Source organism: Daphnia pulex, chromosome 10 (genome assembly GCF_021134715.1).
Source record: "Daphnia pulex isolate KAP4 chromosome 10, ASM2113471v1".
Classification (NCBI taxonomy): domain Eukaryota; kingdom Metazoa; phylum Arthropoda; class Branchiopoda; order Diplostraca; family Daphniidae; genus Daphnia; species Daphnia pulex.
The window spans coordinates 2,874,040-2,900,402 of NC_060026.1; the positions used below are offsets into that span (position 1 = coordinate 2,874,040).

General features: G+C 44.9%; 1 protein-coding gene across 5 annotated transcripts; it reads left to right on the forward strand.

Moving 5' to 3' along the window:
* Positions 1–1,693: 1,693 nt before the first annotated feature.
* Positions 1,694–25,829, forward strand: LOC124205221 (Down syndrome cell adhesion molecule-like protein Dscam2). Of its 5 annotated transcripts, none has more exons than XM_046602591.1 (35): positions 1,695–1,929; positions 4,520–4,637; positions 11,149–11,538; positions 11,612–11,776; positions 12,638–12,799; positions 13,094–13,211; positions 15,064–15,641; positions 15,706–15,862; positions 15,953–16,215; positions 16,340–16,504; positions 16,653–16,991; positions 18,639–18,758; positions 18,837–19,055; positions 19,594–19,744; positions 19,828–19,906; positions 19,985–20,057; positions 20,135–20,169; positions 20,234–20,336; positions 20,420–20,520; positions 20,592–20,634; positions 20,780–20,936; positions 21,036–21,214; positions 21,288–21,599; positions 21,662–21,779; positions 22,345–22,559; positions 22,633–22,920; positions 23,004–23,188; positions 23,252–23,769; positions 23,848–23,906; positions 23,980–24,165; positions 24,238–24,341; positions 24,427–24,578; positions 24,645–24,814; positions 24,947–25,103; positions 25,173–25,829. In XM_046602591.1, the coding sequence occupies exons 2-35, from the start codon at positions 4,550–4,552 to the stop codon at positions 25,468–25,470; spliced, it is 6,447 nt and encodes a 2,148-aa protein (XP_046458547.1). In that variant the 5' UTR covers positions 1,695–1,929; positions 4,520–4,549; the 3' UTR covers positions 25,471–25,829. The 5 variants fall into 5 exon arrangements, with proteins under 5 accessions (XP_046458551.1, XP_046458547.1, XP_046458548.1 ...); XM_046602592.1 differs by having other exon boundaries at positions 18,840–19,055; XM_046602593.1 differs by lacking the exon at positions 16,653–16,991 and adding an exon at positions 17,496–17,825.
* Positions 25,830–26,363: the final 534 nt, after the last annotated feature.

Genomic DNA, 26,363 nt, shown 5'->3' on the forward strand with positions numbered 1-26,363 from the left:
TCGTAAATACCTGTAAACAATTAATTTCGATTTAAAAAAAAATTACTAAAAAATGATTCGAATGATTTAAGCGCTCAAATCATCATGTAGGCTGAAATAGGCCAATTCACGACAAAGAGATATTATATAAGCTGGTTGATACATAGTTCGTCTAACCTCCGGTAGATTGCTACACCATTTCCTACTACCCGACATAATCCCCCAACCACAGAAAAAAGAAATAACTCGATAATAAAATATAATTCACTTGATGTTGCAAAATCGTCCATCTCGAACACAAGAAAGACCGCCCGCCCGTCTCTCTTTGATCATTGTCCACACGATATATAACAACGAATAAGAACATGTGTATCAATAACGAGAGCTGCTGCTGCTGTCTAGTTACATCATAATATGTGCAGGCATTTTCATGAACGGTTGGTCACGTCGTCGTGCCGAGAGAAAATGTTCGGTCACGGACTATATAGGAAATGATATGATGGCGAGAATTCGCTACACTGCTCATATGTGTACACGCAGTCCAGGAGCTAGGAGCCAGGAGCCAGGAGCAGCGAGATGATGATGATGGGGTTTAGATCATTAAATTGACACGCTAGACCCACCCACCCGCCCAGCAGCGGTCCGTTTCCGCCCGCTAGTCACACGACATGATTGTGTGAGCTGCCTTGCATACGTATATATCACAGTGTACTACTCTAACCATCTTATTAGTGCGTCTGCTCTCTCTTCTATTTCATTTTTATATTTCTGTCGTAAAATACTAAACCCGATAAATGAATTAATACAAAATTCAATCGGCGAGTTCCCGCAAATTGCAAACAATCACGTCATTTTATCCCCAAAAGTTTTGCATAATAACCCCGATGAACTTGCCGGGCTAAATCATTTGGCGGGTATAGAATATATTATAATGTCTATACAGACGAGTTGATGGAGCGTATGTATAGAATAGGCTCTCCTTTATATAAAAGCGCTCCCGCGCGTTGGCCCAACTTTCTTGTTGCATCATTGTCTATGTGTGCACAACCTTGCTGTGGCCGCTCTATATAGACAGAGCTCTCGTTTTGTTCCAGTTCACGCTGTGGTGTATTATAGTATATAGTCGATATTATTATTATATATATATCTGTGGTAACTGTATAGGCATATAAACGAAGAGAAAATGATGAAAAGAAATTTATCCTTTGGCTGCTGGTATATACTGCTTGGTTCTGTGTTATCTGTTTTACACCAGCCAGCACAGGCGTGGTTCTTTATACAGAAAAAAGGTTTCGCGCCGGGGTGCGCTGATTTGACCAATTGTTTTCGGAATTTTCTTTTTTATTTGGCTGTATAGGTCCCATTCGGACGCCAATCAACCGCGCCGTCAAACGACGTTAGCACAGTCAAGCAACCACGCCCTTAACACGCGAAATAAAAAATAAACGGGGATATAGATGCTTCTCCTATATATATATATATAAATTACACATCTCTGATTTGAGCATGTGTGTAAAGAAAGAAAGAATATAAAAGAAACTATATACTTATTCTTTTAACTTGGCCGGCAAAAAAAGAAGAAGTTATATGGGCTGCTGGTGATGTTTATCGGCGCGGGCGCAGCATCTTCTTTCGTATATATATATGTGTGTGCTGCGTGTGCGTGTGCAAGGTGTAGTTACAATCCTAGCTCCCGACGACTATATACAGAGTCTCAGTGTTGTATAACCTCGGGATCGTTTGGCTTCCAGCAGCAGTCGACGGTCCGTCTCCCTCGTGGATGGAAGCCGAACGAAAACCCCCATCACAGACTCGCACAGCTCTATATAGTCGCGGGAGCGTGATTTTTTCTCATTATTTCGAGTTTGGGCGGGAAAAATTCAAACTTGAAAAATCAAAAGTGAAAGTGAAGCAATCGAGACGCACATCACATACAAAAAAGAGGAAAAGGTAAAATTGGAAAAAAAAAGATTCTATTTCTTTTTCTTATTTGCTTATTTGATTTTTGATCGGTTGAGAAAATTCAATTGGTGATGACGTCCAGCGTTCGCTTATTGGTTTGTAAAAAAATAAATTCCCCCCTCCTCAAAAAAGAAATTGAAGTTGCCGCCTGAAATTGGCCGATAGGAAAAACATTTCAATAACATCCATCCATCGTCCCGACAAAAGAGGAGATAGAAAAAATAAATAAATAAATAGATAAATATAAATGTAGGAAAAAATAAAAGTTCGTGACCGGGAATTCAATCACGTTCGCTGCACTCCCGTACCTACATATAGTAGGCCTCGACACTTTTTTTTGGGAGGGGATGAGCGAAAAAAGGAAAGAAGGAAGAAGATCTACTTGCAGCTTTTCGGGAGAGCGTGCCAATTCAATATTATATACCCGCCCTTTGGCTGTTTCCTCTCTCAGACAGTTTTCCCCTATCTTGTTTTATTTCAAAAAATAGAAAAGAAATGTGTGTGCTTTTTTACCTGAACGATTTAAGGCTGTTTCATCCTTTTTTCCCTCCCCATTTCTTGTATCGATTCGTTTATTATTATAACAGCCCCGGAATTTTCCAAGACTTTTATTTTTATTTAGTTTTCTCCAGGCCTTGGGGCTGGTGGTGGTGGTTGTGGGCGGGTTAAACGCACACACAGAGACCGTTTTCCCCCAACTGATTGAAGTAGACGGGCGTTGATGATGTCTCCGGGAAAAAAAATCATTATCAAACATCCCCAACCACCCGACCGCCGCCGGTCTTTATAAGAAAAGAAATCTGGTGGTGTATAGTAGATCCTCTCTCTCTCCCAATGCAATTACCTGATCGAAGCTTTTATATAAACTCTACAGGCACCACACCAGACACCAGCACCGATCGTATATATAGTACATATATCTATCTATCTAAAATAAACATATATAAGCCAGCAGACACCGCCATCATCGATTGAAATGTCTAACCCAATTACGACCAAGATTTTCTTTTATAGAATAAGATGCGCACGGCCATTGTGTGTCTGTTGAAGCTTCTTTTATTTATCTTCTTCTTCTTCGCTCCTTCTTCTTTGCCCTGGCCTCTTGATTGTGTTTGAAATAGGAAATGTCAGGACCGTCTGACATGTGCGAAAAGAAGAAGAGTTTCTCGTCGGGCATCAATCTATTCGATTCTCGGGATATAAATATCAAGTTCAGTCTGAGACTAGCGAAGAAAAAGCGACAATTTTCGAGTTCAGGAATATAAATAATAGTTTTTTTTTCTTTTTCTTTTAAGTGTATGCAGAGGCCCTGCCGTCTGAATCGATTTTGTTCTTAAATGTTCAAAAAATAAGAGCTAGAGAGAGTCTTTTGTCTACAGCCATTCCTGAATCTTTTGAACAATTTCCTATTACAAACTTTTTTCTCTTTTGTAATCTTTTTTGGTTCAGACAAAGTTGATGTAGGCTTTTCTCGTTTCTTTTGAGGCAATCATAATTATGTATCGAGATAATTATCACAGATTGATCTGTATTTAGTATTTTATATAATGCATAGCATTGGGCTTGTGTCTTATCTCAATAGTTTGAACATCAAAGAGAAATAGTTTATACTGAATAGACTAATTGATTTGTGTGTTTCAACATGTATATTATAATACATCGAATCATTAAAATTTCGACATATAAGTTGGAGATGGATCTGATGATCACGTTTCGACCTCAAAGGAAATCACAGATCAATCCAGACTTGCTGTCGTCTGTGTCTACCCATTTGATTAAAAAATAATGGAAGCATTTATTTCGTTTGACATTTATCCATTTCTTTCCCGCTGACGAATTCACGCAACGACGGAAAACATCCGTGGGCATTATGATATAAGATATAGACAAAATGTGAATAAGAGAAATTCTTTTCGGGAGATTTGTGTCTGTTTCAAAAAATAAAAATAAAAACTGTATAGACAAAAGAATCCTTCAGCATGTTTGCATAGCAAATTGGGTGTTTTTCTTTTATTTCTTTATATCATTCGCCGGCTTTGCACAGACGTCAGAACTGAGAAAAGACGAGCGAGTCATGTGTGATGCATGTAGAATTGTAGATAGATCCCGACGACGACCAACTTACATCATCGATTTCGACAGGCGAATGAGAAAGATCTTTCTTTGATTCAGAGATGATAGTAGGCCTTTATAGATATTCCGCACAATACGTATGTTCCCGCGACCACTTATAGAGCAGCAACATCAGGAACTATTCTTTTTTTTCTGTTGAAAATATCCTCGAGGAGTTATAGACGCACATCAGAAAGAAAAAAGAAAGAAAGAAAAAAGTTGTAGGCCTATTTTTCTGATTTGTGTGTACACAGCCCCCCTTGGTGCATCTTATGCGCGCTGGGTTGAGACTGCTGTATATATTTATCTAACTGCTTGCGCTGAATAAACACCGACGTCGCATTATTCCGATATGAATGCGGATGAGAGAGATCCTGCTGCTGGATATTATACAGTCCCGCGACCCATCCGCAGTGTGATGAAATCTAAATCTATAAATCTATATTCTCATTTCATTTTTGATAAGGTACACACATCAGCTGATGGCGCTTATTTGATGATCGATTTCTCGCCAATTGACACAATGAACTCGACGACGACCATCAACCAAAGGATTGTCATCCTCTTCCTGTTCATCATCTCCAGTAAGTTCATCATGTTTTCTGTCGAGATCCATTGATTGAGAAATTCAAAAAAAAAAAGAAAAAATTGGTTTCACCACTTGATCACGACCGGTGCGGGGGGGGTATATAAAAAAGGGGGAAAATTGTGAGCGGGATAGAAAACGGACAGCTGTCAAGGATCGCGTCTGAATAGAATCCAGCGGCGGGCGTAGAGGCACGTTTTGTGTCTATTTGAAAAGCATTAGTTAAGCTGGATTATGAGTGCGGGAGGGAGAGAGAGAGACCTCGACATATATAGGGGCTCTCTCCTAACGGCTCCTGACCGGCTCCTAGCGGCTCCTAGCCGCGGGGCGGGAAAAAAAAGGAGTTGAAGTGGGGAAAAAAGAGCAGAGTAGTTCGTCTATACTAGTGTAATATAAATGGCGGTGCTGCTAAAGTGAAAATCCTTTTGCACCCCGCGCGGCTAAAGAAGAAAAGATGAGAAGAGAGCGGTCGTGATTGGGTTCCTCCCGCAAAGTCGTTTATTGAACCACCGCCGCTTCAAATGTCCTTTTTTATTTTTTGGGTTGTGGGCGTTGGCGGCGGGGTCTGACTTGGATCGATATGTTAACGGGCCGTGTACACATCCAACGGGAAATGAAGCTAATGCGTTTATAAGAGTTGTTGGGTGAAGGGGAGAAAAAAAGACCGGGAAATTCAAATTGTAGCTACTGTCTATCGACTGGGCGGGAGATTTTAAACGTGTTGGAGATATATAGACAGTTGGGTTGTATATTAGATTGGATTGAGATGGTTGATCTTTGGCGTGTTGTACACCTTGAACTTTTTTCAATTGTCTTGTCAAGATATCTGTACACGTAAGTTCAGCCCGTTCTTTTGTCAGACGAGATTCCGCGCGGCCAAGTGGGATTGAATAGAGAGAGGGAAATGTTCAACACAACAGACACAGTTGAATCAGTGGCCGATTGTTTCCGGACGGAAACGATCGATGCGCCCTTGTATCGACCCGCTTTGATTTCGATTTTGGTTTTGCCCACAGCGGGAAATTCAAATTCCTTAAAACAAAAATGTTGAAAATCAATCAAAACATTTCAAACCGAATTTTTTTAAAAGGCGGTAAATTCAAAAAAAATTCTAAATACAGTGGGTACCGAAAGTATCCGTACGGCTGAGAGGATCAGTAGGGAAAACGCGTTTTTCAAAACGCTCCCAAAAATAGAATTCTCGGTGGAATTCAATAAAAATTTTTTCAAAGGTTAACATTAAGGCGGGGTATCATGTGATTTTTTTTTGGAATTTTTCAACAACGCGATAGGTGGTTTTTATCGCGTTGCGTAAGTATCCGTACGGCCGAGAGGCCCAGTAGGGAATGGGCTTACTTTGGAGGCCTGTTATTCAGTAACTACGTAATATTATAGGGTGGGAAATTTCTTTAAAAAAAGAGCTGTATTAGCTCTATCTGTGGTCATAAGATCACATTTTTTAAGTTTCATTTATAGTAATGAAATCAAAAATGAAAACACGAATTATAAGTTTTCCGTTTTCTTCCCCTCGATTCCCCATCACCAGTGTTGCCATATCAAAAAATATTTACCCTTTCTCTTTCTCCCTCTTCCGTCCAAGGGAAGAAAGAGATTTTGGGATATGGCAACACTGGTGATGGGGAATCGAGGGGAAGAAAACGGAAAACTTATAATTCGTGTTTTCATTTTTGATTTCATTACTATAAATGAAACTTAAAAAATGTGATCTTATGACCACAGATAGAGCTAATGCAGCTCTTTTTTTAAAGAAATTTCCCACCCTATAATATTACGTAGTTACTGAATAACAGGCCTCCAAAGTAAGCCCATTCCCTACTGGGCCTCTCGGCCGTACGGGTACTTACGCAACGCGATAACAACCACCTATCGCGTTGTTGAAAAATTCCCAAAAAAAATCACATGATACCCCGCCTTAATGTTAACCTTTGAAAAAAAATTTATTGAATTCCACCGAGAATTCTATTTTTTGGGAGCGTTTTGAAAAACGCGTTTTCCCTACTGATCCTCTCAGCCGTACGGATACTTTCGGTACCCACTGTAAATTATTTTAAATGTTTTAATATGGAAATCAACATTAAAAAAAAAATAGTATAAAATTAAAAACATACAAATCATTTGAACGTTTTAGAATTTCTTCTTCCCTTTTATGTGGGGGGGGGTTGAGTTTGGGGTTTTTGATATTATTGAGGGTGGAGTAAGCGCCTTGCGCTCGGATGACTATAGAAGAAGACGATGCGATGATTGGGTTCATTCCGTCAGCATCAGCTTCTTCTTCTTCTACTCCTTGCTGCTGGCGGCATGAAGAAGAAGGATCGATCGATCCAGCAGCTAGAGCGGACTCCGCCCGCCCGCCATCGTTTATTTTATATATATATTTATTTATTTATATATATATATATATAAAGTGTCTGCTGTGTGTGTAGAGGGATAGATAGTATACAGTACGTGGTGGGTCGTGTACATACGATTGACGTTCGGATTTCTCTCTTCTCTGTCCATGTATTTTCCTCAAGGGAAGAGGTTTATATGGCCGTCGAAAATCTCATCTGCCTTCGCATCCGCACGTCACCCGTCTCTCCTCTTTTCTTCTAGAGAGACCACCCGGTCGTTCCATAAAGAAAACTATATGCTGGATGTAGGCTACTAGCTATATAGCCTACTAAGTTCATGGGAAATGTATCAAAACGAAGATTAGATTTATCCGGCCATAGCTCCCATCCAAGGAAATCATGTCTAATATGTATTTATATTTCATTCAAATGAGGGCCGGCCGATTCTTAAAAATTTGAATTTTTCGGCGCGTAAAAAGGAAGGAAAAAAAGGGGCGGATGCGCTCAGCAGACGGACCTGCTGCCGAGCGTATAAATAAAAAGGAATTTCTTTGATCTTTTATGTGTGCGGGGGTATAGTTGGAAAAAAGGGAAACCATTTGTTTTCTTCGGTCGTTTGATTTGTTCTCTCTGCGGTCGGGTATGTACAGCAGCCTACTGTAACATCTAAAGGCCGGGTTCGATTGATGGTGTGCCCAGCAACCCCCCAGCAACCCCCAGCAACTCCCAAAAAATTAGAGACAAAGAGAAATGAACAATAAAGATCATGATGTAACACAGGAGCGGATTGCCAGCACGCAAATAATTCATTCGAAAATCTATTGCCCATCATTAATTGATTAATAGGATTTCAATATTCTTATTTAATACCCACCAGAAAAAAAGAGAAAAAGTCTATAAGACCCAAACATTTGAGGGATCGAAGCGGAAATGTGATCCGGTTGATGTTTTTGTCTCTATGGTGATCCCATCCACCCTTTTTTCTTTTATATTTTCTATATTCTCTTCTTTGTATATATATAAAAGAGCCGGCTTATATCATCTAGACGGTATAACGTCCGATAGACCAGCAAAGAAATGGAGATCCCCTGGCGGATCATTGAACCATCAACACTGTCAGATGCGTTTCTATCGTTCTTTCTTGTGTCGACAATCAGATTTCCCTTTTTTTCCCATTTTTCCTTCTTCTTTTTGTCCGTCTCTTTCGATCTGTATTATATAGAAACGATTCTTGATCCCTGGCCGCCATTTTTTAGATTTTTTTTCCCTTCTTTTTTTAAGAAAAGGACGGCCAGTTTTTTCGGACATTTGCTGATGGTCTATTGATTCTTTTTCTTTCGGTTTATCAACGGTGCAATCGCCCGTCTAACACACACACACTAGTGGTCCAAGTGGCCGTGAATGTTATATACCTATACTATACTACCGGACAGAGCCGGCCATTCCGGCGGGCTGTAATGGGCCACACAGCCAGCCAACGCGGTCGAGTGGAGAAATATTTATATAAGTAGCTCGGCGGTAGGATATAGCTTTACAGGGGGGCTACACCCCAAAAATTTATGGTTCTATTCACTCAGCAGACTTGCCGGCCATGGCATATCTAATCGAGCGGTGAAGTCGAAAAAGAGGAGCATCCAGCAGGATCTATCCAGCAGACGATCGATAAGTTAATGCTCTCTTCCATGTACTTTAATTGTTCGGTGCCGGGCAGAAAAGTTCGTTTATGCATCAGCAGGTAAACACAAAAAAAGCTCAAGGAAAAATATAAAATCGATCCTTTTCTGATCCTTTTTATCAGGAGCGCTTGTTGTAGTATAGACATAACCGATTATTATTTTGTATAAATTCTTTGATACATGTTCCGCGGTCCAGTCGAAAGCAATTATTACGTGCGCCAAAAGAATAAAAGAGAACACAGCAGAACCTTATTTCATTCAGGATCGCGCTCCTGTTTGATATATGAAAGGCAGACTTATACTATACATACATAGCTAGGATTGGGTATATACTGTAGGCAGAAAAATGGATGGAATTCGCCGAGATGTATGCTGTTAGGGGGCGGGACGGGCATGTTGCAAACAGTTTGAAAAGCCAAAGAAGATTGGAAATGGGAGCAAAAGAGAGAAAATATTGATTGCCTTTGCTTTTCTCCTGCTCCTGTCTTCTATATATAAGGGATAGATCCTATTTCTATAGACTTTGTGTGTGTGTGTGCATATATATAGGAAGAGCTATATTCTTTTATAAGATAGAGCCGGGCATTCCGGCAGACGGCTCATCCGCCGCTGCCGCCGTTCCATCATGAATACCAAAGTAGACACATGTATGTATCTCTTTTTTTTTTTGCTGCTGCTGCTGCTGCGGCTAGGAGTGATCCTGGCCGCCTCGTGAGCTGTGCTGATGCAAACACATCGTTATTTGTGCTCTACTCGAGAGGATAGAGGAGGCCCCCCGGCACAGCACCGGCCGCTCACAGCCCAGGGTCCGGCTCAAGAGAGATGGGGATTGTGCCAAATGGTATAGACACACACACACAAGGAGAATTTCAGCTGACTGCTGACCTCTTCTTCTTATTTCCCGTTTGCTCCTTTTCGTCCATCACTCGTCCCGACATTTGAATTACCATTTTCGGGGGGGATTGTCGGCCCGTCTCCACATCTATAGAGAGAGAGATTGGCCGAAGCTATTGACAAACACTCGGCCCACCAAATAATCCCTTTGCTCAGTTGAAGAATCGAAGCAGAAAATGTTAACACATTTCTTTTTTAAATACAATTTTTCAATTTTTTTAAATTTCCCGCTGAAAATTTTGAATAAAAGTTTCAATTTTTTTTTCAAATTTCCCGCCGAAAATTTAAAAAAAAATTCGTTTTGAAATTTTGATTGGAATTTTTTATCCGATTTGGTTTTTGAATTTCCCGCCGAATATTCCAGTTTTTGATTGAGATGTTATTTTCTTGGCCACTTATATCCGGTGGTGCCTACAGATTGATGTGAACATGTGTCTGGTATACATACTTATTACATATACAGAGCTCAAAAGCTCGATGTAATATGCCGAGCTTGATATATATAATACCCATGTAATCCCCCGCACACACCCGAACGTCTTCCCCTCCATCCCATCCATGCTGGGCGGACCTTTTCTTTTTTTATTTATTTATATACATAATATATATACAGGGCGGACATCTTGATAGGTGTAGTTTATAGGGACCAATAAATAGAGTCCACAGATAGACTCTTCCCATAGGCAAGGACGAGGCTGAAATGATGATGATAATAAAGCCGGACACACAAGATCCCTCCCAACCGACGGCTGGACTGACGCCGGCCTCATTGCTAAACCCTGATATGTTGTCCGCTGCCAGACATACGCGGTCTAAATAATATATCGTGTCGAATTAAGACCCCCCTACACACACACGAGATAAAAAAGAAAAATATAAAATTATCCGGCCGGATGGAAATGTGTTAACTCTCAGCTGATTAGGTTTTGGGGGCCCGGGGATTTTTATTTTGCCCGGTGAACTGCTGGGATGTTCTGATTAGATTTAAATATATAAATGACGGGCCTATATACTTTGCGGAAGACGGGCCGAAAAGTTTTTTTGGGCCAACATATCAAAGGCATCTGAGAAGAGCTGGCCGGCCGGCCGATCGATGTGTTTATACACACACACACGGACTGTTGGGATTGTTTGAGCACAGCGGCGGTCCAGCATTCAATGTCTGGTTTGGTCTTACAATATTATTTTCCATGTGGCTGGCCGGCGAGTCGCAGTCAAAGCCACAAACGGACAAGTTTGAACATAGACGGACTACAGAGAGAGAGAGAGTCAAGCGGAAAGTTGTCGGTTCCCAAACTTGGTCCAGCGCCACCGCAGAGTCAGAGGCCAGCAGCAAAGTTTGGCTGGATCAAAATAAAAGTTGGACAGAAGGTGAACACGACGGACCGCGGCGTCCAGCAGCTATTTCTTTTTTCTCATGTTATTATTATCATTGAATTGTCTGTCCTACATAGTGTGTGTACCGTTTTATTTATATTTTTTCGCCCGGTAATTGAATGTCATAGGCCGGCCAGCAGCAGGCCGTCCAGTGGTGTTTGACTTATCAATAAATAGATCCGGCTCTTTTTAATTTATTTTGCGGATGCAGAAACTTACGGCAGGATCGAGCCGGGCGAGACTCTACTTCCGGCTGACGGAACTCGTTTCATCCAGGAGCCTCCGCCCTTGCTGGAATTCACAAATCAAACGGGAGCGGCCGTCTGGTGCGCCGCCACTGGGCACCCGCCGCCGACGGTGATGTGGGTGGCCGCTTCCGAGCTGGGCGCTTCGGCTGCATCCACTTCCGGCTCTGCCGTCCCCGAAACGGCCGGATTGAGAAGAATGGCCAACAGTCCGGCCGGCCCTCATAACATCTCGTTAGTCTTCCCACCGTTCCCGGCCTCGGCTTACCGGCCCGACGTCCACTCGACGGCCTACCGTTGCCGGGCCAGCAGCTCCAGCGGAACCATATTGAGCCGGGAAATGAGACTCAGGGCCGGTAAAAAAATAATTGTCCGTCTTACAACCAAAAAAGACGGACTTGAAATAATCTTTTTTGATAATTGTATCAGTTCTGGTCCAGTCGTACGAGACTCAAGCGACGGGCGGATCGGCGGTTAAAGGCGGAGTGGCCGTCTTACGATGCGCCATCCCGCCGGCCATCAAGAACGACATCCAGGTGACGGCCTGGATCCAAGAGTTCACCGGCCTGACCATTTTCCCATCTCTACAAGGCGGTAAGTTTGAATTTGATTCATTTCAGATTTTTTAGAGCTGGGCGAATGATTAAAGTAATTGGCTGGAATAAAATCTCCACCGGAAGAAATTACCAGCGGCACCATCCAATCCCCCCTCAGCTCCTCCTTGATGAATCAATAAGGACAAGCTTCCCCCCACCCTCCGTTTATCCACCCAACGAATCAAAAAAATAAAAAATAAAAAATAAATTCCGGTCGGATGTAATAGCAATCATGACTTTTGACACGGATCGTTAATCAAAAAGCCCCTCCCCATCATCTCTCTCGTTTCCTATATAATAACGGGTGGCGTCTGCTGTTTTTGTGGCCGGCTGGGTGATGATGAACGATGCAACTAACAACCTCCGCCATCTATCTATCCTATCCTATCTATTCCACCGATATATATATTTTAATGCGCAACTCGCTCCCTTTGAACTGGACCAGCAAGATCGTCTCTACAGATATTTCCAGGAAGATGATGGTGAAATATATACGTTCTGGTTCCATCCAAAGTTTCTCGTACGTGTCGGTTTGTGACAAATGGTGTCCCCTTTTATGATATTCTCCGGTCCGATCGATAATGTCTAACATGTATAAAGCTGCTGCTGGGCGGAGGGAAGAAAGAAGAAGAGCTGGGTGTGATTGTTTGAGGGGTAGACAGCAGCTGGACATTTGTGTTGTGTGTGGCTGTTAGTGGAGGGGGGGAATAAAAGCAATCATCTGTACAACTACGTGAAAGATGTTTTGGGGCTAAATTGCGTTTTGCTTTCGTTGATGAGCGGGGAGCCGTAAACGGTTTGTTCTTTTTCATATTTATTTTTTTGATTTTTGGATTCAACCGAAATCACCGGAGCACAGATGGAAAACACCACATGTTACCGGGGTCGGGAGACCTTTATCTCTACGGCGTCGACAAGAGCGACATCCGGGCCGCTTATCGCTGCCGGACACAGCACCGATTACACGCCGCCGGTTTCCACCAGCAGCTCAGTTCCAACGCCGCCTCTGTCGCCGTCTCTGGTGATATACACATTACATTTATTTATTTTTTCAAATTTCCCGCTTTTTTTTAATGTCAAAATTTTTATTTTTTTAAATTTCCCGCTTTTTTAAATGTATTTTTTTTATTTCCCGCATTTATTATGTAAATTTTTTTATTTTTCAAATTTCCCGCCCTTTTTAAATGTGGAAATTTTCACTTTTTTCAAATTTACCGCTTTTTTTAGACGTCAAAATTTTGTATTATTTCATTTTTTCAAATTTCCCGCCTTTATTTTTAAATAAATGTCAAAATGTTATTTTTTGTTCAAAAAGAGCCCTTAAGCGTCGCCGGACCGAGCGTGACCGTCAAAACGTCGAGTGTCCAAGTCTTGTTGAACGACAATGTCGCCCTTCCATGTCTGGCCCAGGGCTATCCAGTTCCGGAAATAAGGTAAAAAAGGCCATATTTCTATGTAGAATATAACGTCTAGAACTTATAGAGCGTGGGTGCGTTTTATTTGGCCACAAAGTTCCGCACTATATATATACGTGACGTATCGGGAGATAGTTGGGGACCAATGAAACACATCTGTCGATATATGGCGTACGTTTGCGTGTACCAAAAGAGCTGGAACGCCGAATATGATTCCTTTGATGTCTGTCGATGAATAATTGCGCAGTTCAGCGCTATCGTGTAATCGCCCGACCGATATGATTTCAATGACTATATCAAAAGGCAACTTGAGATATTTGTACATATAGACGTACGTACATACCTAAATCGACATTTTCTTGATCTTACAAACAAAAAAGGAGCTTATCATCTTCATCGTCATCGCATCATTTATTTAAATACAAATTTAGACTACTACCTCTTGGCTTTTTTCATTGGTTTGAATATGAATTAGAATATCAAGTTTTGACTTTTTGATCTTGTCTGTACTGGTAGTAGGAGGAGCTTAGTGTCCTACTTGATGAGGCAAACTATTTGAAAATGATTACTGAAATAATCCCGAACCGGATGTCAAGTGCCGGCGGGAAAATGTAGCGATAGGGGGTCGATTTGAAATGGTATCGATTTCTTAAGCATATGATTAATTAGAAAGAAAGTGTCGTCTGCTTATTTACAATTTACAAAAATGATTTGAGATTTAGAGTGATGAAATTCCAAATTAAGGTAATCAATTCAATTTGAAACGGTTTAGTGTATGTTAGTAAAGAATGATTAAAATGTTTTAAAGTCAATCTGGAAAGTAATCGTGCTGATGTGGGAAGACTGATGTTAATTGGCAAACACAACATTTCCTATACTTTGCTCTTTGCTTTGCTTTTAGAGATTATAAAGTTAAACCATTTCGGGGGAAATCATTTATTATTCCAAGCCAAGTGGTTTGTCACAGAGTCATTCCACAGTTTAGTTCCTCCAAGTTTACGTTGAAAACAATCTCATGTTGGTGTTCATGATCAACATAGAAATGCCAGATTTTCTCGCAGGTTTTCATTGCTCACTGCAATATAAATCATTTTAGTTTCATCAGCTATACTTTGCCAATATTTCATTTTTAAACGATTGATTTTCCTGGAGAAACAAGACTCTGGAATGATTTGACGACAAACCACCACTGTTTCAAAATCACAAGATTGCCAAATGATTGCCAAATTCCACCATGTTTCAACTTTTAATTTCCATAAAATCAAAAGTGAAACTAAAAAAATTGTGGGAACCACACCGGCACAGCACCCAATAAGGTTTTGTAAAATTCCTGATTTTAACCCGCAATTTTCATTTTGAAAATCAAATTCCGTACCGACCGACCGACCGACCGGGGGGGGGGGGGTTTCTCTGTCGGTGGGTGGGGGAAATCGATAAAAGAGCGCGTTAGGAGAGCTCCTGGGCGGTGCGGTACGGTGAATGTGTTCATCCATATCCAGGGCACGGCAGACGGACGGGTAGGGGGGGGGATGCCGAATGGATCGTTAGAGCATCTCTTTCCCATTGCAAACCAGTGAACCACGTACACGCTCGAGTGTAATATATTTGCTGAGCTTCTGCTTCCCAATCCGTGACTTTGATTGGCTCTCCATCCCCCCCACCCCTCCCCTCCCATCCTCTCCTTCGTCAAGTCTAGGAGCTTAATCAGGAGCGGGTGCTGGGCATGCCCGTCCCGTCTGTGATGTAGTCGTCATGGGGACCCCTGGCGTTGATTGCATATCCGTCGCCCGGAATTTATTTCCTTCTTCTTTTTCTTTTAGATGGATATAAAAAGTTAATTGATTTGGATTGAATGTTCTTATATTATTAGATGGTATCGATTGGAAGTGGACGGCCAGCCGACGCCAATGGACGAGTCGACGGCCAGTTTCGGCGTTTTGGTGCTGGAGAATGTCCAGCCGGAAGACGGAGCCACTTACCGCTGCACGGCGGCCAACAGCGTCGGACAGAGTTTGCCTTACGACGTCCGGCTGGACGTCGTGGAGCCGCTGAGGGTCCAGCTCAGGCCGGCGGACAAGTCCGTCATGAGGATCAATCAGGGCCAGACGGCTCAGATGGAATGCTCCTTCCAGCTGGACCAGCAGAGCCACTACAATAACGGACTGTCTGGGCACTCGTCGACCGTCCGGCCGGTCATCAAATGGCTCAAAGACGGGCTGGCCATCACCACGTCGACAGTGGTGGCCAACGCCAACCCCGGAGGCAATTCCAAGTACCAGCAATCGGCCGTCATGTCCGTCTCTTCCAAATCCGCACCTTCCGGCAAACAGGAGCAGATCTGGTCGCTGGCCGTCGCCAATTTCCAGCGGGCCGATCAAGGGATCTACCAGTGTTTCGTCTACACGGAAAGAGAGTCGGCCCAGTCGTCCGTCCGTCTACTGCTGGGAGGTATAATTCAATTGGATATTTAAATTCCGGGCTGGAATAGAAAAATTTGATTTCAAAATGACAGAAGCGGCCCCGCAAATGGTCCACACGTTCAACGAGCAGACGCTGGTTCCCGGCCCGTTTGTGACTCTGAGGTGCTCGGCCGTCGGCAATCCAGCGCCGGACATTTCTTGGCTGCTGGACCGGCAGCCCATCGCCTTCCAGCAGCTCAGCGACGCCAGGTGAGTTTGGAATTTCTTGGAAATAAATGGGGAAAACGGGCCAATGGATTTTGTCTGAACGAATTCCGGTCCGTCTGTGTCTGTGTGTAGATTGACGCAAAATCAAGTGGTGTCTTCCGGCGGTGAGACGACGGGCCATTTGAACATTAGCAGCGCTCAAGTGGAGGATGGCGGTGAGTATACGTGCGTGGCCAAGAATTTGGCCGGCCAGGCCACCCACTCGTCACGTCTCAACGTCTACGGACTGCCTTACATCCGCAACATGGCCAAGATGACGGCCGTGGCTGAAGCCGATGTCTCCATCAAGTGTCCAGTCGCCGGATATCCCATCATGGAAATCGCCTGGACCAGAGGTGAATTTTTCAAAAATTTATTCTAAACAATTTGAATTTCGCGCTTAAAAACGAAATTTTTGAAATTTAAATTTTAGAAATTTTCGCGCTAAAAATTTTGAAATCAAATTTGTCCAAATTTCAGGTGAAGAAATGTTGAGATCTGGTAGTAAGTACGTGCTGGACCACCAGACGGGCGTGCTCATCATCAAATCGGTGAGTCAGGCAGGTGACAAGGGCGTCTACACCTGCACGGTCCGCGATCGACAGGGTCACACGGCCCGTCGCGATTTCACGCTCGACGTTGTCGGTAAGTTGATTCAAACCCCAAAACTATTTCCCGCCAAAATTTGCCGGACTCAATTTTTCAAAACGATCGACAACATTAGAAGATGATAGAAATGTACATCAAAGTTAAGTTTAGTATTTACACAACAAAAATGTTTGGTGGGGTCCAGTGGCCCCCAAGATGACGCCGTTCCAGCAGACGGACCCTAGCGGACTGAAGCTGGGCGAGCGGCTGACGCTGACGTGCGCCGTCACCAAGGGCGACCTGCCGCTGTCCTTTAGGTGGACAGTGGACGGGCGGCCGGTGGTCAGCTCACCGGGCGGCTCGCTCAAAACCGTTCAGATCGATCCGTACACGAACCTCCTGAGCGTCGACTCGCTCCAGCCGGCCCACAGCGGCAACTACACGTGTTCCGTTGACAATTCGGCCATCACCGCACATTCAGCCACGACGCCGACGACGGCCAGCAGTACCGGGCAGCGCCAATCCCAGCTGGTCCTCATTCAGGGTATTTTTCCCATTCCAAAACCAACCAAAAAGAACAAACGCAACTTTTTCAATCATCTCCGCACCCCAGCGCACTCGGAAAACAAAAAATTGTCCAGCATGTGATGGGCCAATTATTTTTTTAAGTTGGAATTTGGATATGATTGCACACACTCACTACTGGCCAAAAATGATGTGCTGATTTGTTTGTGTGACCAACTAGACACCGCACTTATAGAGATTATTTGCACCGATATCATTTGAATCATTTAAATTTAAGAACTTTTCCCGCCGAAAAAAAAGGAAAGAAAAAAACGGCGCCAGAATTTGAAAATTGAAAGTTTTGGGAAATCGACGGGGAGTTTGACGGGCGAATTGAAACTTTCAAGGAGTCGACCGGGGGACTTGGGATGGATGAAACTTGGTCATTAGTCGTCGTTAAATATGCAGATTCAAGCGGGAAATCAGCTGGAAGTAAAAAGAAAAAAAAACAAAAAGATTACGTGTGTGTGTGTGTTGGAAACAGTTCCGCCCAGGATGGACGCGTTCGCCCAGCGTGAGGAGGAGCAGGTCCTGAAACAGGGGATCCGCACTCGTTTGCTGTGCGGAGTGAGCCAGGGCGACAAGCCGCTGGATTTCAGCTGGACCAAAGACGGGCAGCCGCTGAGCGCCTTGTTCGGCAGCCGAGGAGGCGGCCCAGGAGTCGTCCTGCCGGCCGTCAACGTCCGCGAAGTGGACGCCGATTCCAGCGCCCTGACCTTCACCAACCTGAGCGCCGTCCACTCGGGCCGCTACGAATGCGCGGCCCGTAACGCCGCCGGCGTCGCCCGCCAATCGACTCTATTGTTCGTTCAAGGTATACTGCCCCCAGCCCAACATCCAGCCAACCCCCCCAAAAACAGCTGGACCACTAAATCCCACATCAAAAAATATTTTTAAAACCAAAAATGGCGCGTTCAATACTACTCGAATTTTTTAAAATTTTTTTAATTTAAACCAATTAAAATGGCAGGGGGGGACTACGATAGGGTGAGATAAATAATGTACATACAAAAATAGTTATTGATTGATTTTCAGCACTGAATCCATCGTCACTTTTTGCACTGATTGAAACACCACACGCCCTTTTCGATAATCGATAGTTTTGCAAATTTGTGTCTTGCGCATCCCAATTGATTTCCACTCACACATTTTTCGACTATATTCGAGCACAAATTTCTTTTTCAGACCGAAAAAATTTGAATTTTTCTAGAAACATATTTCCAACTTTTTTATTCTTACGTTCATCTTTCACTCGGCCTTTTATCTCTACACACTATATAACCTCCCCCCCTTGCGCCAATCCATTATGCAAACAGCCGGAAAACCATCAAGAGAATGGGGGGACCCCCCCCCAAATCCTCTTATGATGATGATGATGGGGCTATTTGCATATTGGAATTGACTGCCAGCTAGTCATGTTTTTCGGCTGCTGCACTGAATGCGAGTGTGTCTCTGTGTGCTCTCTGTGTGTGTGTGCGTGTTGCCATTGATTTTTTTTTCTTTTAAACCGCCCGCCTCTTTTTCTGAGAGACACGCCCACAATATCTTTTGGAGCGGGACTCTCTTCAAAAGCGAATGAATGTTTGGGTTTATCTTTTTATTTTTGATGATTTGCGTGGGGGTTTAGTGCCGCCATTTTGGAGTGTCGAGCCAAGAGATGTGAGCGTGTTGGCCGGCCAACCTTTGACTGTCCACTGCCAGGCCGATGGCTATCCCAAGCCCAACGTCACGTGGAGCTGGACATCCGGTAACACAAAACAAAAATAAAAATAAAAGGAAATAAAAAAAGAAGCGGGAAATTTGATTGAATGTCGGATGATATCAGCAGGAGGTTCCAGTCCGTCGTCTAATCAAGAGCCGACGACGGCTTCATCTTCTTCTCATCCGTTAACCAACCGGACGTCGCCCGCCTTTCTCCGGGTCATGGACAATGGGACGCTCATCATCCGCTCGGCCCGCAAGAGCCTACAGGGCCGCTACACATGTCGGGCCGTCAACCGCATCGGCCAGGATCTGACGGCCACCATTTCCATCAGTGTTCACGGTACATCTATTTCTCTTTCTCTTTATCTTTTGTGGGGGGGGGGGGGATCCTGCCGGGCAGGATTTCAAAAGAAATGTTTCATATTTGGGCGGGAAAATTCGAAATTTCAAATATGGGTAGGAGAAAGATCAAAAGATTAGATTCCCCGTTCGAATCAATTAGTCCCGTCCCGTTCCGTTCCGTGTTTCTTTGTCGTCTGGCCGGCCCGCCCGTCCGTGAAAGCTTGTTATGCATCCAACTCACACAAGACAATATTTCGGTTGCCGGCCCGGGTTTTTAGTAGAAAGCCGCCGGGCTGATGTTTTCGAACGCGGAAAAGTCAGTCAGCCGGATGACGTCCTCATCTCTTTGATGGCCGGGCGACGGCCTGGTTGGCTGGCTGGTTGGCTGCGGCTTTTGTCTTTCATTCGCTTCGCTGCTCGCCCGCCTCACATTAATTTTTTGATAATAAAATGACAATCATTTTCCAGGAAAGAGAAGATAAGAATTGATTTTTTCTTTTTTTTGACTTTTCTTTTGACTTTTCTGCCCGGCTCAGTCGGCCCGAGATTTCGTGATTCGCTTAGCCGACTGGCAGTCAAACGGGACGTCCAGGCCTCGCTCAACTGTCGAGTCGACGGAGACGGGCCGCTGCATTTGGCCTGGAGGCGGAGCTCCTCATCGACTTCTCTCTTGTCGTCTAATTACAGGTTTGAAATTAAAACTTTGATGCAATTATAAAAACAGACGTGCATTGTGGTTGGGTGTCGTCACGAATCTGTGTATTGAGCAGGTTACGGATCCAGGAGAAGGAGGCACCTCCCAACGGAGTGATTTCCACTTTGACGATCGCCGCCACCCAAGTGGAAGACGTCAGTTGATTACGTCCATTTGAATTACATTTTTATTTTAATGCGGGAGTGGATTACATCTAATTGAACATTATACAGGCGGGAATTTACATCTGCATCGCTTCCAACAGTCACGGCCAAGTGGAACGCGATTTCCAGCTCACCGTTCTAGGTGAATCCCGCCCCCCAAATAAAAAATGAAATTTTTTTGAAAATTTAAACAATTTGAATTTCCCGCTCATTTTTCAGAACCGCCTGAACAGCCACGACACCTTCAAATCCAGGTATAATCAAAAATAACCAATTTACCCATCGACAAACCGATTCAAATGCCCCAATTGGCGGTAGGAGACGTCCAGCCGTCGAGTGGCCCTCTCGTGGTCGGCTCCGTCCAGCTCCAACGCTCACAATCCGCTCATCGCCTACATTGTCCAGTACCGAGAAACCAAACGTGAGTGTCGTCATCATTGTCTTTTCTCTTACAGTGTCCAGCCACTCCACCAATATGCTTTGTGTGTCTTCTCCAAATTACAGATGGCGGCACTTGGCAAGAGACGGACAATTTGTCCGTCTACAACACCAACTACAGTCTGGAGGGTCTCCAACCGTCCACTTCTTACCAGGCCAGAGTCGTGGTACCTATTTCTATTCACTCTGTAAAATTTGTTTAAGAATGAAAAGCTATTCATCTTGTTTTATTATCAAGGCGGAGACGAGCGCCGGAAGGGGTCCGCCATCCGATCCTGTCGGTAAAATATAAAATTCGAATAACGACTGGCCATTAAACGAAAACATTTTTATTTTATTTTATTATTTTTTTGGGACGAAATATCGATCGTTTTTATATTATATTTTTTTGTGTGTGTTATCTTTTGATATGTTTCAATCAAAAAGCAATAACGACTTACGGCGAACCCCCTGGGACTTGCCCGTCCGACTTGAGAGCGGTGCCCGTTTCCTCGTCGAGTATCCGGTTGACGTGGACGGCAATCAACGGCAACAGCTGGCACAGCAGCTTGATAGGCTACCATTTGGGCTTCCGCCAAGACAAGTTAGTGTATCTACTTTGTAGATGACAGCCGGCCGGCCCTGGCCGTCTTCTTTTTAGTTCATCTTTTTTTATATTTTATTTTCTTTCTCTCCTATTCAGCGCCATGTCGTACAACTTTACGACCGTGCCGCTGATGGACCAGCAATCCAACGGACAGCTGGAATTGACGCTGGGCCAGCTCCGCAAAGCCACCAAGTTTCTAATCGTCGTCCGGGCTTTCAACCGCTACGGCGAAGGACCTTTGTCCTCACCAGCCACGGCCGTCACCTTCGAAGATGGTTGGCTTATTCTCATCTTGTTTGGTCCGTTTATCGTGTCCACACCTTGTATACTTAATGGGCTCCTTTTCAGTTCCGTCTGCCGGACCACAATCGCTGAGGTGTTCGACGTCGTCGTCGCAGAGCATCGAAGTGACGTGGCAAGCGCCGCCGGCCTCGGAGCACAACGGAATCATTCAGAATTATCGACTCCACTATGAGATGATGGGCCCGGTGGTGACGGACAACGAGGCCGTCGCACCGCTAGTCAAAACGGTGGACGGAATCTACGCCACCCTGGCCGGATTGTCGGCCCATTCGGCCTATCGCATCCGAGTCGAGGCCGTCACCCGCATAGGAGCCGGCCCATTTTCTGCCTCAGTCACCTGTTTAACTGATGAATCTGGTAGAAATCAACTGGGCCAATTTAATTTAAATAATTTTTGAAATTGAATTATTTTCATTCAGTTCCCAAAGCTCCGGCGGATGTGAAAGCTTTCAGCAGTGGCTCCAACGCCGTTTCCATTTGCTGGTCGATTCCGTCACAAACCAACGGCCAGATCCTTCACTACACGGTCAATATTAAGTAATCAAAATTGCCCAGCATTCCTTCCCAAATGCCCAGCTACTTTGATTCAGCGTCTAGAAACCGCAATAACATCCGTCTAATCAATTGATTTGTTTCATCCCCAAAAACAACCGGACCCAATCACGAGTCGGGAACTAATTAATCACCATTGGGCGGGTTAACTCGCCTAATGAACGGAGGGGGACGGACTCGTCAATCCGCCCGGTTGTGTCACCACCCAAATAAGTCGAGAGTCTCATGTGTGTCTAGACTGTGTTGTTCGGCGGTCGCTAGGGGGGAGATTGGCAGACATTGATTTGACGTTATCCGACTCGGCCATGTATATCCAGCATTCCGGAATGGGGAGTCTGAACACACACACACACACACACCCACGGACACACTCTTGTGCGGATTCAATTGTCTCTTTGATGGAAGGTTTCTCTTGTCGAGAGTGGAATAAGGGCGACTTGTTATATATATTGGATTCCGGAAATTAAAAGCATTCCATTCCGTAGTTGTTACACATCCGGACGCGCTGGAGAATTTGGGAAAACTCATTTTCTTTTGATTCTCTCAAAAGGGCTGGAGGGCAACAACACGGATCGGCTGCCAACGTCCAGCGCCACACGGTGCCCGGCTCGCAAACTCACTACCAGGTCGAGTCTCTGTTGTCCGGCAGTAAGGACTCGACGACGGCCCAGCAGACGACTTTCTACGAGATTTGGGTGACGGCCGCCAACAGGGCCGGCGTCGGAGACAAATCCAAAGTCCTCCGCTTTTCTCCAAATTCCAAAGGTGAAATTTTAAAAATGAAATTTGAGATTATTTGAGGTTGTTTCTCTTATATAACGGTTTGATGGTGCGACAGCCAACAATGTGGCCATTTGCTCGTTTGGCCGGCGAGTTGTCCAACTATGGAGGTCCAGCGTCGATCTACCCTGCCGTCCGGTTGGCAATCTGGTCCAACCGAATTGGACGTATAACGGGAAATTAATGGACGATCGAAAGCAGTTGGCCGGCAACAACAACAACAACAGCAAATCGAACGGGTATATCAGCTTGACGGACTTGAAGCGGAGCGACGCGGGCAATTATACCTGTTCCGTCACAACCGGTTTCATAAGCGATTCCATCACCTACCAGCTGGCCGTTCTGGGTAAATAATCAATCGATAATTTCCCAATTTATAATTTAATTCCATTAAATTAATGGCATTAATGGGCAATTGAATTTTTGCAGTTCCTCCGGTTCCGCCGGCCCTCCACGTTTTCCAGACGACCGTCCAGCAAATTCAAATGCAATGGAAAGCGGAAGACGATGGCGGAAGTCCCGTCCGCGGATTCCTGCTCCACTGGCGACTGGCGGACGGTGGCGACTGGGAAGAGCGTGAGCTGGACCGGCACGTGACAATCGCTCAACTCGACGTAATTTTTTAATTCATCCAATAATAATTGAATTCAAATGATCCGGTTTGATTGAAATTTTAGAATTTGCGGTGCGGAACGAGGTATCAGGTTTATTTGACCAGTCACAACGCCGTCGGCACTAGCGGCCCTAGCAATTCCATCACGGCCAGGACCAAAGGAGACGCCCCGCTGGTTCCGTCGGCCGTTTCGGCCGCTCTGATCGCCAACTCGTCGCACATCAGCGTCTTCCTCAACGGCTGGCAGGAGCGCGGATGTCCCATCCGCTCCTTTGGCGTCGATTTCAAAATGGACGGCGAAGCTTACTGGACCACCGTCTCGGATGACGTTCAAAATCTGCCCGTCATCTTCATCGAGGACGTCCAGCCGTCGACGGCCTACAATTTGAAAGTTCGCGCCAAAACCAGCGGCGGAACGGTGGCCGTCGAATACGACGTGGTTACTTTGGATCACTCGGGTTTGACCCCGACTCCGGATCGAATCAACCGGGCAGGCCGGCAACTGGTCCAGCCCAGCAGTAGCAACAACTCGACAGATGGCAGTCACGTCGTTTTACCTTGGTGGCTCATCGGTGCCGTTAGGTACAAATTGAAATCAAATTGAATTTTGGGTTAATTTTTATCATTGGCCATTTTATTAAATTTTTTGAATTTTATTAGCGCCGTGGGAACGGCATCGCTCCTGGGCCTGGTTGTGGCTTGTTCCTGCCTGTACAAAAGTAATTTTTGATTTTCAATCCAATCAAGGCCGGCCAATTCTAAAAATAAAATTTCGATTATTTTTATGGACAGCGCGGAGTGAAAGTCGACGGCTGGTGGCTTCCGCATTGCCGTCGGAATCGACTCTGGCGGACGGAATGAACAACGCCACCAACACGTGGAACAAGACCCACAAATCGGGATCGACCATGGCCGATCGCAGCAGCTCGAAACGCAGTTCCACCTACGAGCTCCAGAGTATGGCCGATAAAATGTCCAGTAAGAATTTGATGGCTGTCTCTAATTGAAATAGAATCAAAGTTCATTTTAAAAATAATTTGTAATCGTTAGATTATTCGGCGGATCAGCATGACGACATTTACCCGTATGCCACTTTCGAATTGCATCGGGACCACCATCCGCGGTCGCCCGTCAAGATGCTCGACAATCCGCCGGTAATTATTTTTTTTGAAAGTTGGCGGTTTCCCGCGCTCATTAACGATACTGTTTTTCGCTTTTCTCTTTATTTCCCACCGCCAGGATTTCACCCGACTCAACAAGTACGGGCACCACCATCACGGCGGTCTGGGGACCCATTTGAAATTGCCCCTCAGGCCGCCGCCCACTTGGTCGGAGCTGAGCACGATCGAAATCGAGCGACATTTTCAAGGCTCGCCCACCGTTTCCGATTCGTAATTTGATTAAATCAAAATTGCCAATTGAATTACAAATTGAACGTGTTTTATAAAAATATCCAGGGACTTGGAGAGTCTTCCGATAGCGGCGGATTACATTCACGACCGGCCGGGTCAGCAGCAGCAGCAGCGTCCGTCCCGCCATCACGGGACCACCAGCAGTTTCGCCAACGGCCCGCCACCGGGCGGCTGCGGCAGCAGCGCGAGAGTGTCGACGCTCAATAAACGCTTCAGTAAAACTCTTTCATCTACATGATTCCGTATAGACCTACTACTACTACTACTACTACACAATTGCGCAAGCGCTTTTGCATTTGAATGCGGGGGGGCAGCAAAGATAATCATCTCGTCATGCACAAAACTAGGCGCCAGCAATTCCATCACCAACAACACCAACAACACAACCAAAGATGCCTCATCTTATTATTCCGCCACGTCGTCTACATCCGCCTTGAAGGAATTCTCCGGCGAGCCGTTCTCATCATCCCGAATCCATTGCGGATCGCAGCGCCAAAGACCCAGGTCTAATCAATTTAATACCATTTAAACGATTAAATTGAAAAATTGAATTTGACAAATTCCAATGAAAAGTCATCCGGTGCCGAAGAAATCCGTGCCGATAGGACTCCGGCTGGTGGATCAATCGAATTTATGGAGTGGCGGCCATCAGCACAAGTCGTGGACGTTGAATCCTTTGATGGAATCGGGCGACAAAACATTGGCCAGCTCCTCGTCCAGCAGCAGCATTGTCCACCGCCCCAAAGCCAGCCGGAATGGTGGAGGTCCGACCCATTCCATCGGCAACAACAATAAACAACAACGTCAGCCACAGCAGCAGCAGCAGCATTCAGCAGAATCCTCGCCTCCGGATCATTCAATAGCCGTCTAATCTATCGCCGGACACATTTCGCCTCTCCTCCAACTCCTCCGCCGGAAATCCTCTCCTCTTTGTGTGTGTTTGTATTTCCCCCCTTTTATTCCCGAGCTGTATATATATTCTCTCAACACTCGACACACACACAGACAGACAAAGATATGCACTTTTGGAAATTGAAATCGATTTATTTGGGGGCCTGTTGTTATGCCTAGAGCAGCGCCCAAGGATTATGGAAACGCGTCAAATACACACCAAACTGACTGTACACAAGTCTCTCTATACATTCCGCTCGCAAAGCACACAATGGCTTATCTTTCTAGATCCATCGCGCTCCCCTTTTATATATTTATATAATAATAAATACATAAATGGATGGAAGATAAATCTACAGATTTATTCCTCGCCCGTGAATGCCTGTGCCAAATGGTCCACTAGGGCGAATCGGCTTTATGTGAATAACTTTTGGCCGGAATAAAAACGTGAAAAGAATTTCAAAGAATGTCAAAATAAAATGTACTGTCGTGAGTGCCGGACTTGGGAGCTTCGGCACGACTCCTCCGGTTGGTATTAAGCTGCAAGTGTGTGTGTGTGTGTGTGTGTGCCGGACGAGCAAGTTTTTCGGGAACGATAGGAAACACGCTCCAAGTGCGCACCGGGAGAGAGAGCGTGTAGTTTAGTTTTGGAGGAAGGGAAGGTGGGGGGGTGGGGGTGGGGATAGAATAGTTAAATACAAAAGTGGGAGGCCGCGCCGGGAGGGAGTGCTAACGAGATTAGACACGGAGGTGATTTGTGCAGCCAGTCCTGTGCACTGTTGTGTTGTGTATATGACAACGTCGGAGCCCGAATGGAATGCGGGAGACTAGACCCGCCTTTTTGATTGGGTTTCAGGCCCTAGCCTAGTCTGG